Source organism: Bos mutus, chromosome 26 (assembly GCF_027580195.1).
Source record: "Bos mutus isolate GX-2022 chromosome 26, NWIPB_WYAK_1.1, whole genome shotgun sequence".
Lineage (NCBI taxonomy): Eukaryota > Metazoa > Chordata > Mammalia > Artiodactyla > Bovidae > Bos > Bos mutus.
This window is the reverse complement of record NC_091642.1, coordinates 803,826-819,900: the sequence shown is the minus strand read 5'-3', so window position 1 is coordinate 819,900 and position 16,075 is coordinate 803,826. Positions and strand designations below refer to the sequence as shown.

The window sequence follows — 16,075 nt, the reverse complement described above, 5'->3', positions numbered from 1 at the left end:
GCAAGGCCCCGTGAGCCCACCCAGCTTGTCTCTGCATATTCTTACTTCTCTGGTTAAATATATTCTCTGGAACTCGGGGAGGGCCTAGGAGGCTGACGTTTTTCTGCAAACTAGAGGCAGGTGGAGGACAGGGCTGGGGTCTGTCCCAGGAGGCCCCGGGGCGTCCTGCTCGGTCACAGAAGGAAGTGATGAGGGTCTCGGTCTCCATCCTGCCCTGTCCTGACCCCGCTGCCCCGCAGGCCTGAGCCCTGCTGTCTGGGGAAGGCCGCACCAGGCGTGTGGCAGGCCCCCCGGCTGGACCCACGGCCGCCCAGTCCTGCTGGACACGAGCCCAAGCTGCTTCCTTCCAGAAAGGTCAGCCGCGCTCCCCTGGTTTGCCCCGCCGGCCGCATGTGGGCACTGTCCCCTCGCCGTGGGCCGGTAGGGAGTCGGCGAGCGTCTTGGGGCAGAGATGAAAGGGTCTTTATGGGAGTTATTGTTCTCTTGAACAGCTGACAGCGTAGAACAGAGAGGGTGCGGGCGCCTCTGACGTGGGCAAGGCCGCACAGCGGGGCCTCCGCGGACCGGGCAGCGGCGCCCCCCACGGGGTCCATGCTTCGGGCCCTCAGAGTCCGAGGCTCTCGGCAGTCAAGAGATGTCTGTCGTCCCCGGACTCAGGGCTCTGCCAGGGAAACCTCTGAAGAGATGGTGTCACTGAGGGTCAGCGTGAACGGAGTGGGGGCGTGAGGGGGGCAGCTCCCTCTAGACGCAGGGCGACCCCGCCCCAGTGCTCTCCGGTGAGAAGCCCGCACAGGCGCTGCTCAGCCTCCGATCCTCGGCCATTCTGGGACGGTGCCCTCTGTCTGTCGGGCAGGCCGCCGGACCCTGATAGCCAGGGATCTGTCACCAGAGGCGATCCCTGCAGGTGGGGTCCCTGCCAGCCCCTCCTGCGGCCTCACACCCTAGCCCGCACCGTGGAGGAGAAGGGGGGTGTCGCTCCCTCGTTCTCGGGGTGGCTGCTCTGGGCCCCAGTCTGTGCAGCTGACGGTGGAAGCTGCCCAGTGACATCGGTCTTCACAGCGTGAGTCCCCCGCCAGGGGCTGCAGCCGTGGCCCAGGCCCCTGGCCACAGACCCCCTGCCCCCACCCCTCCCAGCACGGTGGCCTCCTGGGCCTCAGGCCAGCCAGGCCACCCAGGGGGCCCTGTGCCCGAGCAGGCCAGGCACACTGGGGCCCCTGCCTCCTAGGAGCTGTGCGTCCACGTGTGCGCGCGCGTGTGGCGGGGAGGCTGAAAGGGATCCGCGGGCGCTGGCGGAGGACCTGGGCCCTGCCTGGTGGGCAGGGCTGCGCCAGCGTCCCTGACCCGCGGGGCACCCGCCATCAGCCTCTGGCACTTTGCGCTCCATGACGCGTCAGTGCCCAGAGTCGGGCCCAGGAGCCCCCACAGGCTGGCCTTCGCCCTCCACCCTGAGAGGCGGGTCTGGGCGGCGGGCTCGTGGGGATGCGGGGACTGGTCCTCCAGAGCCCAGTCCCACGTGAGCGGCCTGAGCCCGGGGCCTCCGAGAAGGCCGTGTGTGCACACCTGTGTCCCGGGGCTCGAGGCAGGTGGGGGCTGGGCCGCTTGGTCCCAAGAGGAACACCGAACCTGTTCCGAGGTCTGGGCCTTTCCAGCTTTACTCCCTGCGCCTGAAACGCTGCCCAGGGCAGCCACTCACTCCCCAGAGCGAGGCTGCCGTCCTTGTCCAGGTGGGGTGGGGACGGGCCTCCCTGCGGCGGGGCCCCTAGATGACAGCAGCCGTGTGGTGGGCTGCCAGCCGAGGGTCCTCACGCTGTGGGCACCACCTTTAGCGCCCCCGGGACGGGCCTCCTGCAGCACGTCTCGCGCCCTCGGGACGGGCCTCCAGCGCCCCCAGGATGGGCCTCCTGTCCAAGCTCTCTCCTGCAGCCCCTCGGGCTGGCCCTGGAACGTGCTAGCTGCTGAAGAGGGGACGGCGGCCACGGCCAGTCGGCCTCTTTGTGCCCTGGCTTTGTTTCCGATTTCACGCTATCAGAGGGTCCGCATGTTTCCTGCGTGCGGTTGTCAGGGGATGAAAGCCCCAAGCAGGGCGCACGGAGCCCACCCACCAGCCTGGCCCCCGCGGCCTGCCTCCCCCCGTCCTGGATCCCGCCTGTAGGTGCCCGGAAGGGCCAGCCTGCAGCAGGGACCTGTGCTTTCTTCAGACCAGCGCCTTCTTCCCCGGACGAGCAGGAGACCCGTCCCTCAGTGGCTGAACCCGGCTGGAGGGGCTCGCCCGCTCTCCATGGAGCTGGAGCCGGGGCAGGGCGGGGCGGGGCGGGGCAGGACGTGGTGGCCCTGCATTTTCCAGACACACGGCTCCGTTTCAGGCAGTGGAGGGACCCCAGCTCTGCGGAGCTGTGTCCAGTCCGCGGGCCGCAGCGTGTGGCTGGCTTCCTGGGGGGGCTGCCGGCTGTCCTTCCAGCGGGTCCACATCCCGTGGGGGGAGGCCACCCGAGGCCCTGCCGGGCTGGGCTTCACAACTTCAGGAAGCCGCTGTCCAGTAACTTTTCATTTGAAGGCCAGTTTACTTTCCATTTGATGGGACAAAGGTTAATCCCTGAAGGTCTTAGAAACCGAGTGATCTGGGCAGAGACGAGGACCCCGTGGGCTGCCTCCCACACCCCTGACGGGGAGAGGCCTCAGCACTGGCAGACGGGCCCCACCACGAGGGTGCTGGACCCCGTGGGCACGCCGGCCCCTGTCCGTGGTAAGAGCGTCCCCACGCACTGTGTCCTCAGGGTCACACACGAGCAAAAAGAGAAGGTGCGAGGAAGGAGCTGGAGCCGGGGCTGCCTCCGGGGCCAGGCTGCTTGGCGGCTGGTCTGGTTCGTTTAAGCCCTTGCGCCCCCTCCAGGTGGGGGAGAGCCGCAGGGAGGACCCTGAGCAGGTGTGGGGGGGGGCAGTCCCACCCCCGCCCCCCAAGCCTGAAACAGCCTCCCTCTGGCTCTAACACCCAGTCTGGTCAGGATAAGTTGGGGACAAAAGTGTCCTCTGAGCCCAGCCCCTTCGCGTGTGGTCCTGCCGGGCCCAGGGGCAGGGTGAGAGCCCTGGTCTCGGCCTGCGCGGGGCCCCGACCAGCCTCCCTGCTCTGTTAGCTCTGTCACGGTCTCCCTGACACCCCCAGCCCCATGCGTGCCCCCCCTGTACACGCTGCATGTTCCGGACACCGACCGCAGGTGCCCGCCTGCCTGACCTCTGCGGGTCCTTTGGCAGCTGGGGTGCAGAGGACCCCCTCCTGTGGTCCAGCGTGCTGGGTGCGGACAGAAGCAGGGTCTGTGGAATCACAGCTATGACTGGGCTAAAGCCTAGCAGGACGTCGTAAACAGACGAGGCGCTGTGTGACACCTGCTCTCTCTTGGAGTGCACACACAGGAGAGCCCCGACGCTTTTCCTCACCATCTAAAACTCAGCAACCGCAGCAAGGAAACGGCTGGTGTGCCTCTGACCTCTGCACACCAAGCTTACTCTACACTTTTCCCCAAAAGCGTTTCTCGACCTGTAATAGAGATCCCTCAGAACAGAGACCCCCCAGGTCAGGCGTTACTCTGACCAGGACGGCCCTGACCAGCTCCTGGCTGACCCCGGGGCGGTGGACCCCCATCCTCGGGTGAGGGGCTGGCTGTCCGCCCCTCACTCCCTCCATCTGGCAGAGATCAGAGCGGGTTCTGTAAGGCCACACTCACGGGCTCACCTCTTGGGGCCTGAGGGGCTCCACCAGCACTGAAATTTGGACCCGGGGTGGGGTGGGGGGGCGCGTTTGTGCTGCAGAGGGGAGCGGGCCAGCCGCGCAGCGAGAACACCACAAGCTGCCTTTCCGGCCCTGCCGTCCTGGGGGCCCTCACTGTGCCTGTCCTTGGCAGTGGCTGCGTCGCCAAAGTCCAAGCAAAAAGCCCGGGGCCCCGAGTGCCAGTAAGACACCCGCGTCACCCTCCGGTGCCTCCACACGGCCACTGATAGCGAAATAAACCTCAGATGGTTCTTTAAAAACAGCATTTGGAGAATTTTTTTCTCCTTTGAAAAGAGGAAAATGCCTCTGTAAGGCAAGCCGGAAAGGCGCTGTCCCGGGCTTTCTGCTCCAGCGGTCACGGCTGCGGCTGAAAGGGGAGGCCTGGGCGCCTTGAATGAGGGGCTCCGGCGGGTGTGGGAGCGGCCGCGCGCGAGGGGCCGGCCAGGCAGATGTGTATCCGCTGGGAGCCGGTGCGAGGGGGAGAGAGAGCGTTTTTTTAAGAAGTTTGCAGCAGCCGCCTTTGGGTGAAGACTATGAGTTTCCTCCGAGTAAGCCGTCTGCCCGCCGGGCCTCCCCATTCACCACTCTTAAGCCCCGTAGCACATTAGCATCTGGATGGCTCGGCCTCCTCGCGGGCGGTGGGCACGCCCAGGCAGGGTTGCTGGGGCCCTTGTTCTAATCCGGCCATTTGAAGGCGGCCAGACTGATGTGTGACACATGAGTCCAAAAGCCACTTTGGGGGCTTGACCTGATTAGCTGTGTGTGCCCTGAATGTCAGTGCCCCCCCTCCCCCGCACAGTGCCGGCCACCCCGGGCCTGAGCCCCGCTGACCTGGTTAGCTGTGTGTGCCCTGAATGTCAGTGCACCCCCCACAGTGCCGGCCACCTCGGGCCTGAGCCCCGCGCTCCACCGCAAGGTCCTCCCACGGGCTCCTCGGATGAACGGGCGTCTTCAGGTCAACATTAGTCCTGCTGCAGCAGTCCTTCTTCTTTATCTTTTTCATAAAAACTATGGGGACAAAAAAAAAACGGCTCTATCGAGGTATAACTTACACACAAAACAAAATCTGGTTGTGGCCCCTGGCCCCCGCAGTCTCTCTGGACCCTGCGGACAGACTTTTCCGAAGGGAGGTGCATGGCCCGCGTCCTCGCCAGCACTTCTCCGGGCCTGGCCGTCTCTCAGCCCTTCTGGAGCGGTTCTCTCTCTCCACTGTATGTTCTCCGAGCCTGGCCGTCTCTCAGCCCTTCTGGAGCGGTTCTCTCTCTCCACTGTACGTGGGTCTGGCCAGTGCTGCCCCGCTGCCCCCGGGCCAGGCTCCGGGTTCGTCCTGACTTTGGGGAGGGACCCTGTTTACCTTCTTGCTGTGGCCTGTCCTTGCCCCACGCCCAGGGTGGGGCAGGACCGGGTGTACCTGCTGGGAGGCCTGGCCCCCTCCCTCTGCGCCCCCCGACGGCCTCTGCCTCCCTGCCGCCCTCCAGGTCCTGCCTGGCTGCTCTCCACCGTCGTGGCCGTGGGGCCTCCTGGGCCCCTGGGTCCACAGAGCAGCCTGGACGGAGGGCAGAGGGGCCGGCCGGGCGCTCAGGAGGAGTGAGCCCCCAGCCCAGCCGGACAGCGAGGACGGAGGGACCGGGTCGGGCGGCCAGGTGGCAGGTCTCGGACCTGGTTCCTCCGTGTCTTTCCCAGACTCTCTGCACAAAGGCCACGATGCAGACCGTGCGGGCCGCGGACACCAACGAAGTCGTGAAGCTGATATTCCGAGAGTCAGACAACGACCGGAAGGTGAGCGCAGAGGGTGCGCAGGCGCCCTGGGGAGGGGCCCCAGCTCTGACCCGGCCCCCCCGTGGCCCCGCCGTGGGGAGGTGCCCCGCCCTGGAAAGGGGGCCCACCTGCTCTCATGCCCCTCTGCACCCAGTGACCCGGCCTGGGGAGGGCCCCTGCTCTGACCCTCCCCCCACGGCCCCGCCCTAGGGAGGGCCCCCTGCTCTGATGGCCCCCCCCCGTGACCCCCCTGCTCTGACGCTCCCCGCCCCCCCGCCCCCCGTGGTCCCGCCCTGGGGAGGGGCCCCCTGCTCTGACGCCCCACCCCCAACAGGTGATGCTCCAGCTGGAGAAGAAGCTCTTTGACTACTTCAACCAGGAGGTTTTCCGGGACGACAACGGCACTGCGGTGAGTCCCGCCATGGGATGTGTGGTTGGTCCCCCGCCGCTGCTCTGGGCAGTGCTGACCCCCGGCCCTCCCATCACTTCTGGCTGGGCCCTGCCTGGTGTGCCTCCTGCCTCTGGCCAGGCTGCATCCACCTGCCTTACTGTCTTTGACGGGCAGAATAGCCCTTAGCCCTGGGGACCCCCAGGTGAGAGGCAGAGGGCTGACAGCTTTGGGTGCAGACCCTCTCTGTTCAGGGCCCACCCACTGAGGCCTGGGCTTCCTTTGGAAAGAGGAGAGACTGTCTTGAGAATTTGAGGGACATCCTCTGCCACCAACCCCGTGTGTGTGTGTGTGTGTGTTTGTGTGTAGTGAACCACGTGTGTATGTGCAGAGTGAAGTACACGTGTGCATGTGTGCATGTGTACAAGAAGGAGACTGACAAATCCAAGGACAAGAAGTGTGCAGTGAAGTGCACACATGTGTGCAGAGAGAAGTACACGTGTGCATGTGCAGAGTGAAGTACACACGTGTGTGTGCAAAGTGAAGTACACGTGTGCGCATGTGCAGAGTGAAGTACACATGTGTGTGCAAAGTGAAGTACACGTGTGCGTGTGTGCATGTGCAGAGTGGAAGTACATGTGAACAGACCCCTGCAGCTTACCCCCCATCCTGTGAGCAGGTCCCTGCACAGACTGCCTGCACACGGGCAATGGGAGGGCTGGGCTGGGGGCTGTCCCGCGGTGTGAACGTCAGCTGGACCTGCTTTGACCCATTCCTCTGGCGCCTGTGTGTTATCAGCAGGTCAGCCACGCCTGCAGGCAGCCTCCCCCACCCAGGTGTGCCCTGTGCCCCGCCTTCCTGAGGCCCTGGCTGCTCCCCCCACCCTGGTGAGGCACTGTCTGTACCGCAGTCCCCACTTTTAGCTCCTGGTTACCCCACCGAGACCACTGTGACCTCTCAGGGCCGTCTTCATCTCAATGGCCAGAACCGTGTGCAGATTCAGCCCCTGTCTGTCCCTCCGCCCCCACTCAGCCCTCTGTGCTCCGGGTGCCCTGGGCAGCCTGGTCACCCACAGACTCTGGGCAGCACCTCTGCGTCACATCTCCTCAGGCCCCACGGGGGCTCTGTGCCTCCCTGAGCAGTGTCCACCATGTGCACCCAGAGAAGGGCACGTCTGTCTGGATGGGGGACTGTCTAGCTGTCCGGCAGACCCTGCCAGTCCCGAGTCCCTGCACAGAGCCGCCCTGCCCTGCCTGCCTGCCTGCCTGCCTGCCCCTGGGAAGCCCCCATCACCTGCCGGGACCTCTCACCTCTCATGTCTGTTGGCTTTGGGGCCTGGACTCTCCACCACCTAGTCTGCCCCCACACCCGGCCCCTGCCCCTGCCTCCTTCCTGCACCCCACCCCCTCTGCCCCCCGCCTCCCCGGCCTGGAGCTCAGCCAGGCCCAGTCACACGGCCATCCACTCAACCCAGGTTTGAACCCACCGTGGGGGGCCCAGCCCTCTTCTGTGAGGCCGCCTCCCCCGCTGCACGGGTTCACCCCGGCCCCAGGTGCTCCCGAGCCTCCTCTGCCGCTTCCACCCACCTGGTGTCCTTGGACACTGGCCCACAGCCTGTGAACAGCTGGCTCCTCGGGGACCCTTGGGTCCCAGGGAGGTGGGCTCCTCCTGCGTCCCACAGCGTGGGGGGTGGGCCCAGAGCCCGCTGGCCTTCCTTACTGCCTGGGAAGTGTGTCATCACCTGGAAACAACAGACATCACCTTAGACGTAATTTTATTTACATATTATCCTGTGAAACCGTGCTTTCAATGTGGAGGAAAATTAATTTGAATATCTGGGAGAAGTTTGAGTCTGCTCCTAAGATGAAAAGACGTGATGGAGTCGAAGCAGAGATGAGGCCTCCACGAGGGTTTCTGGGGGGCCCCTGGGCCCCCTGGTCGGGTCAGGAAGCTCGGGGGCGGAGGCCTCATGCCTCCCAGTGCAGGGCTGGCTCCACGGTAACCGCGGCCCCCTGCAGGAGGCGGGCGTGCAGACCCCCAGGGGCCTCCGGACAAGCGCTCACCTTCAGGGTGAGACGCCCACCAGGATGGATGTGCAGCTCAGCCACGGCCCCGGGTCCATCGCATCCTTGATCAACCACTGGTCTTGTTCCCGCCTGACAGAAATTTAATTCAAGCTGGCTCTGAAAATAATTATTGTATTTTAAGAGTAGTAATCATCGGCTGGGACATGATTGAACGTGTCCATGCCTATTGACTTTTTCTATGATTTATAGCTTTGTTTAGTCGATATTCCCATCGAAATTGTATAATTAATTATAAGTGTGGCTGTCAGGGCGGCAGGATGGAGTGCCCTGGTGAGGATTTGGAGAGATTAAATTCTCCGCGGCTGTCCCCGGGCAGGCGCGGGAGTGTTCCCGGCGCTCGGCCCGTCGGATGGAGATGTTTTCTGTGTGTGTAGCACCTGCTCTGGCTCCGCCGCATCGATTTTCCAGCCTCTTCCTTCATCAGCGCCGCACCTCTGCAGCAGAGGCAGGCCTGCAGCCCGGACCGTGCCGGCAGATACGGCGGCCTCATCACTGTCCGCACACGCCCTGGCAGACACGGCGGCCGCCCCATCACTGTCCGCACACGCCCTGGCAGACACGGCGGCCGGCTCATCACTGTCCGCACACGCCCTGGCAGATACGGCGGCCGCCCATCACTGTCCGCACACGCCCTGGCAGACACGGCGGCCGCCCCATCACTGTCCGCACACGCCCTGGCAGATACAGCCTGCCGGCCGGCTCATCACTGTCCGCCGGCCATCACTGTCCGCGCCCTGGCAGATACGCCCTGGCGATACGGCGGCCGCATCACTGTCCGCTGCGCCCTGGCAGATACGGCGCGGCCGCCCCATCACTGTCCGCACACGCCCTGGCAGATACGGCGGCCGGCCCATCACTGTCCGCACACGCCCTGGCAGACACGGGCGCCGGCCGGCTCATCACTGTCCGCACACGCCCTGGCAGACACGGCGGCCCCATCACTGTCCACACACGCCCTGGCAGATACGGCGGCCGGCCCATCACTGTCCGCACACGCCCTGGCAGATACGGCGGCGCCCCATCACTGTCCGCACACGCCAGATACTGGCCGATCACTGTCCGCACACACGCGGCAGATACGGCCCCGCCGCTCACTGTCCGCTGCGCCTGGCAGATACGGGGCGGCGCCATCACTGTCCGCACGCCCTGGCAGATACACGGGCGAACCGCGCACGCCCTGGCAGACACGGCCGCCCATCACTGCGGGCACACGCTGGCAGACACGGGCGGCCGCTCATCACTGGCGGCAGACGGCTCATCACTGTCCGCACACGCCTGGCAGACACGGGCGGCCCCGCCCATCACTGTCCGCACACGCCCTGGCAGATACGGCGGCCGGCCGCCTCATCACTGTCCGCTGCGCCCTGGCAGATACGGGCGGCCCCATCACTGTCCACACACGCCCTGGCAGATACGGCGGCCGCCCCATCACTGTCCGCGGCGCCCCATCACTGTCCGCCCTGGCAGGCACGGCGGCCGGCCGCCCCATCACTGTCCGCACACGCCCTGGCAGACACGGCGGCCGGCCCATCACTGTCCGCACACGCCCTGGCAGATACGGCGGCCGGCCGCCTCATCACTGTCCGCACACGCCCTGCGCTGTCCCTCATTTTGTGATCGAGAAGAATGTTTACGACACATGAGAAATTGGTCATCAGGCTGTGAAAGATCTCAGAGATACAGATTCCCACTTCAACAGAAATGCAATATCATTCCTGAAACATGGCGTGCTGGCCTCCCGTGGACGCGGGGCAGGGAGCCCTCCACGGTAGCGAGAGTCCAAGAGGTCAGATCACGGAATGCTTGATAAAAATTCTGAGACTATTTAAAGGAAACAGAGAAAGAATCAGAAAGATAAACACCATACGCTCAAAAGTCCAGGCAGATGAAGACACACAAGCGGCTCTCACAGCAGCCAGGGACGGGAAAGTCCCCCCCAGGGAGCGGAGTGTCCAGACGGACAGAGCGGGCCGGGCATGGCGCTCATGTGGTGGGTCGTGGGCGGGACACGGGAGGGACGCTTGGAGCTGGCAGGGGTGGGAGGCGTGGTCCTCAAGAGCTCGGGGCGTCTGTAGCAGGACACCAAACGCCAAGATTGAGAGCAACCCCAGCACCGGACCCCCCACGGAAGGACGCTGGTGGCGGGCCTCCGGGGGCGATGCGCCGCAATGCTGGCGGACTCCGCGGGGGTCAGGGCCGTCCTCCTGAGCTGCGAAGGCCGAGCATTCACGTTCGGGAGGCTGTGGATGACACGCTTGCTGTCTCCCTGTGGGGGTGCGTCCTGCGAGTGTGCTGTGAGGGTGTCTCCAGGCACACGTGTGTGCATACCTGTGTGAGCCCAGAGCTGGTCCAGGCCCCACGCTCATGCTTCACCCTCCCTGCAGACTTGTTCCCCACCCCAGGCACCCTGAAACACTGACTCGGGAACCTTCCAGAAATCGTTTGGCCCTGGCTGCTCCCTGGAGGTGGGGGCAGGAGGCTGCTTGTGCCTGGGAGCTGAGGGGCTCTGGCCCCAGCCCCCACCCCCACACAGCCCCTGCCCTGTGCCTCCCCTCCCCCCAAAACCCTTTCTGCACCCCGCTTCTGGCCCTGCACCCCTAGGCCCCCAGCAGGGGTGCTGAGTGGGGCGAGGTTTGCCACCGGTGCCTCTTAGCAAACGTGGGCTCACGGTGGCAGCCGTGGGACCCAGCCTCCAGCCTCACCAGGCAGGGTCGGCACTTGGTGGCCACTGGGATCAGGCGGCTGTGTCTGAAGCGTCCTGTTTGTGCAAAAGGAGCCTCAGTCCCCCCACCCCCGTAATCACCCCCAGGAGCTCCTGCCAGGAGGTGTCCGGCCTGCTTCCCCCTGACTCACCCGAGGAGGGCGGCCCAGCTGAGGGCTGGCCTGCTGCCCGCGGGCTCTGCGGGTGGCTTAGGTAGAGCCTGGTGCCCAGGGTTGCTCTGCACACACGGCGTGCAGATCGCAGGGCTGAGATGGCGGGAGCAGAGAGGGCCGTGTGGCCTCGGACCTGTGTGATGCCGTGCTCCCCCACGTGCCCAGGGCGCGTGTGGCCGCAGGGCCCGCCTCCTGGAGGTGCAGTGCCCGTGGGCGTGGCTCTGAGGGGCCTACCAGGCCAGTGCCATTTGCGGTCCTCTGGGCGAGGCCCACACTCGAGAGTGTGACTCCAGCTGGACCCTGCCTTCGGGCGAGGGCACCTCAGAGTGACTCCAGCGTGGCCGTGGCCGCACCCTGCATGCTCAGTGGGACAAAGTGGTCCCAGCTGGTCAGCACCGGGCCTCACCCTGGGGCCTGCAGGACCGCCCAGGGCAGCCCTGGGCAGCCCTCACGCAGGGCAGGTGCCGGGGTCTGAAATCACGGTGTCCCTGCCCAGGCTGTCCGGTGCCCCCAGGAGCGCAAGCCCAAGTGACCCTTATCTTCTTTTTTTTTCTCAGCTATTAGAATTTGACAAAGAGCTGTCTGTGTTTAAGGACAGACTGTATGAACTGGACATCTCGTTCCCTCCCAGGTAAGGACTGCCCACTCTCTGGACCACAGGGAACCTCCTGTCCGTGCTTCTGTGCCCCCCATGCCTCCTCCCGCCCCCTCCCCAGCCTGGAGAGCGTGGTAGGGGCTGCTCTCCTCGGTGCCGACACTGCCTCCCAGAGGCGCCTACGAGGGGCCGCTGAGGCAGTGCCAAGCTCTGGATCTTTCTTGGGCTGTCGGGACGCGGGTGTTGGTTCTCTTTCTCGGGTACGTGAGCTTTTGTGGTGTTTTGCTCTGGTGTTTACAGAATCTTGAAATCCGCGGCAATAACAGCGTGCTCCTCCCTGACCCGCCCGGGGCCGCAGGGGGCTGGGTTGGGGTGGGGGGAAAGAGAGCCAATTACAAAATGGCCCAGGACACTCAGCCCGCTCAGCCACCCCAGGCCCATCTGGAGGACACGGACGCCCCCCACGGCTGCTCCCCCGTCTCTGCCGTTTTACAGATGCCAAGTGGGAATTCTTACCACTTGGGAGAAAATGGGCCTTGGGCAGTTTCGGGGAATCGTCCTCAGGGAGCGAGGCCGCTGGGAGCCGCTGCAGGTGGGGCTGAGAGTGCCATCTGCTCCCCCACCCCCGTCTGTGCCAGGCCTCGGGGGAGGTAAACACGTCAGATCCGCATCAGAGGTCCTCCCGGGCTCCCCGTGAAGCTTACCCTACTTCCTGAGCCTCACTCCAGAGGTCAGACGTCCGCTGGACCTGGGACTGCCTGAGTCCAGACTGGCTGAGGTGTCTGGGTGCCTGCCACTCACCGTCAGCGCCCAGACCAGTGATTCGAGGTGCAGGGGCCAGACAGGCAGGGATGTGGCCCCCGGGGGCCTGGCGGGCACCCAGCAGCGGCTCTGATGCCTGGGAGCCCGTGCATGACTCAGCAGCTGGGCCTGAGCGGGCGGCCTCAGCAGCGCGTCCAGGAGCTGCCCCGCCGCGTCGTCCTTGGGCTCTGATGCAACTGAAGCAACATCAAGTGTGCAGTGACACGAGCCGCCAGGGACCGCTGGAAGCTGAGGCCGTCCTGAGGGACCGGTTTCCCTCCGCCCTCTGGGGGCGGTGTGGGGGTCCTGGGCATCTCTCCCGCTTGATCAGGGTCCACACGCCTCCCTCAGGGCTGCGGCCCGGCCAGGAGGAGGAGCTGTGGACATACGGCTCCCCAGCAGCCCGAGCAGGTGGCTGTCCCTGAGCTTCTCCAAACCTCGCAGCCTGGACGTTCAGCCAGGCACAGAGCGCAGAAGGCGCGGGGCGATGGGCCCGCCAGGAGACCCAGGACTTTGTGGTCGCTCTGGTGGCCGAGGGACATGCCCCATCCCCCAGGCAGCAGAGAGACAGGCACGTCAGGGCTCGGAGGGACCCGGCGGCCTGCACAGACCTTGGACTTCAGCCAGGCCCCAGGGGTGGGCTCTGGGGAGGGGTGTGGCCCCCAGGAGGGGCGTGGCCCGGCGAGGTCTGGCCTGTGAGATCCTGCTGGTAGGTTGGGGGTGGGGATACTTTGGTGCCAAGTGGGAGGAACTCTGGGTCGGTGCCCACGCTGTGGGCACCCGGAGGTCACCTGCCCTCTTGGGCTCACCTGCCTCCGGCCTGACGGGCTCGTGCGGCAGGAGAACAGCCTGAGACGTTCTGCCCTTGTCCTGGAAGCATGGACATCCTGTGACCTGGTCGGTGTGTTAGGGCCATGCCAGCTCTCCAGGAACGGTGTCCCGTCCTTGCAAGCACGTCTTGGCCAGAGACCTTTCTCTGGCTGGAGGTGGGGCTGCCTCCTGAGGGAAGATGGTCTGGAAGGGACAGGGGGTGGGGGCCACTGGGAGCCCCATTGGTCAAGGGGTCAGACTTTCTCCGTTTAACTGGGAAGTAGCATTTCAGGTTCTCTGGGGTGGAAAAGGTCATGGTTTACAGACTAATCCGTGGGCTCCCTGAGCTAAGGGTCCCCGCTCACAGCCCCTGACCTCCCAGCCTGCATGCAAAGCCTGAGTCTCCAAGGCAAGGCCATCCAGGCCACTGCCTGTGTCACCCACCCCCACCACAGCACAGGTCATCAATCCCTCCCCCACTGCCCGGGTCACCCCCCTCCCCCACTGCCCGGGTCACCCGCCCCTCCCCCACTGCCCGGGTCACCCGCCCCTCCCCCACTTCCTGGGTCACCCACGCCTCCCCAATGCCCAGGTCACTCATCCCTCCCCCACATTCCAGGTCATGGCCCCTCCCTCACATTCCGGGTCACCCACCCCTCACCCACATTCCAGGTCACTCATCCCTCCCCCACATTCCAGGTCACCCACCCCTCCCCCACATTCCAGGTCACCCGCCCCTCCCCCACATTCCAGGTCACCCGCCCCTCCCCCACATTCCAGGTCACCTGCTCCTCCCCCGCATTCCAGGTCACTCACCCCTCCCCCACATTCCAGGTCACCTGCTCCTCCCCCACATTTCAGGTCACCCACCACTCCCCCACTTCCAGGTCACTACCTTATTATCCCTTCCCCCACTACCCACCTTCCCCTCCTCCAGTGCCTGGGTCACACCCATCCCCTCCATTTTGTTCCCTCATGTTTAAAACCATGTTTCTGACCATTGGGTGGCTCTCACAGCCCCGTGTCTGGAGAGCTGTCCCAACACTGGGAACCTGTCAGCAGAAGCAGCTGCACGGACGTGGTTAGAAACAGTGGCCGTTTGGTACCCAGATGTGTTCTCTAACTGCCAGAAACTAAGTGATCCCAGGAGCTTTCACTTTCACTTTTCACTTTCATGCATTGGAGGAGGAAATGGCAACCCACTCCAGTGTTCTTGCCTGGAGAATCCCAGGGACGGGGGAGCCTGGTGGGCTGCCGTCTATGGGGTCCCACAGAGTCGGACACGACTGAAGCGACTTAGCAGCAGCAGCAGCAGTGCTGCCTGTGTGTGTGCAGGCATGAGCTCCTGTGCACACGTGTGTAGGGTGTGTGCACAGAGGATCGTGCGTGTGTGTATGTACTGTGTGCACTGTGTCAGCACGTGTGCCTGATGGGGCCCCCGCATGGGTGTGAGTGCCTGTGTGTGCAGGCATGTACTTGTGTGGGTGTGTGTGCAGGATGCATGTGGTCAGGTTACAGGCTAATTGCATGTGTTTGTGCAGTGCACATGTCGGCATGTGTGCATACGGTACCATAGTGCACAGGTGTGGGTGTGCACAGGTGTGAGTGTGTGTCCATGGTATGGATGCACGTGTGTGTGTGCAGACATGGTTATACAGGCACAGGTGTGGATATGTGGGTATGTGTGCGTGGCTGTATGCAGCGTGTCTTGTGAGTGTGGGTGTGGGTTGTGTTTGCACATGTGCATGGGTACGTGTATACCTGGGCCTGTGTGTGGTGTGTGTGTGTGAATACATGTGTGTACAGGTGTGCGTTGCATAGGTGTGGCTGTGTGTGTGCATAAGCTCCATGTGCACATGTACATGGTGTGTTCACATATGAGCAGACAGGAACTGGCACGTGTGTAGATTTTTATGTGGGGGTATGTTCATGATGTGTTCGTGACTTTTTGTGTATGTGGTACAAAACTCATGTCTATATGTGTATACATGTGTGTTTCCTAGGTGTATGCATTCCCTGGGAGTGTTACCTGGGTGTATGGCTAGGGTGTGTACCTGGGTGTGTGTATTATCTGGGTGAGTGTGTTGCCTGGGAGTGTATCTGGTGAATGTGTACCTGGGTAAGTGTGTACCTGGAGGCTGTGCACCTGGTAACTGTGTACCTGGGTGGATGTGTACCTGGTGGCTGGGTACCTGTGTGTGTGTGTGTGTGTACCTGATGGGTGTGTACCAGGTGGGCGTGCTGCCAGGTGGGTGTGCTGCCAGGTGTGCAGGGATGTCCTCGGGCACATCTGCCTGCTCCGGGGCATCCTGTGCCTGGGCTCTACCACGCTGCCCTCTTTGTGGTTAAAAGGTGGAACCTCCTGGCTCTGTTGCTTCTGTCGTGGCTGAACCCCCTGGGGATCTGTCCAGAAGCAGCACTGGCCAGGGAGGGAGACCACGTCTGGGTTTGTCCACGTGACCTGTCACAAGGAAGGGCCGCGCTGGCTCCTCTCCACACTCCCCAGGCCTGCATCATCCTGACTGTTCTGTGAAAACGACTCCTTCTCCCACTTGGGCCAGGTGGTCACGACAGAGGCTCACGGGGTCCGGGGCTGCGGGCTCTTGGCGTTTGTGGAGACGGCCTGTGCTCCACTGGCTGTCCAGCTTCGGCATCTCCTGGGGGCAGGGGGTGATGGACAGTGTCTGAGGGACAGTGGCCACCCCAGGGCATCCAGCTTGTCAACCAGGGAATTATGCGCCATGGGCATCGCTGGTGCCAGCAGACAGGTGGTGCTGACAGCAGGGGATACTCAGTGGCGTTCTCTGGCTGGCACACCTGGTTTTCAGAGCCTCTCTGCACCTCCGCTCTCATCATCCCAGCTGTGAACACACTCTAGGTCACGCTGTCATTGGCTTGAAAACAAAAATGAAGTGAGACGGCTTAGCAGGCTCACCCACCAAGGTGCGGCAGCGGCTTCCTGTGACGTGAAAGGTTCTCGCCGCGCACGCAGCCCTGTC

The 16,075-nt window shown here is 64.0% G+C and overlaps 1 protein-coding gene across 4 annotated transcripts in view; it reads left to right on the top strand.

Moving 5' to 3' along the window:
• The window catches only part of INPP5A (inositol polyphosphate-5-phosphatase A), a 145,805-nt gene that overhangs the window by 123,620 nt on the left and 6,110 nt on the right, over window positions 1-16,075 (top strand). For all 4 annotated transcript variants that reach the window (XM_070363979.1, XM_070363981.1, XM_070363980.1 and 1 more), the window contains exons 10-12: window positions 5,447-5,542; window positions 5,856-5,930; window positions 11,428-11,501. In XM_070363979.1, coding sequence (XP_070220080.1) covers window positions 5,447-5,542; window positions 5,856-5,930; window positions 11,428-11,501 — 245 coding nt within the window. The remainder of the gene's footprint in view (window positions 1-5,446; window positions 5,543-5,855; window positions 5,931-11,427; window positions 11,502-16,075) is intronic.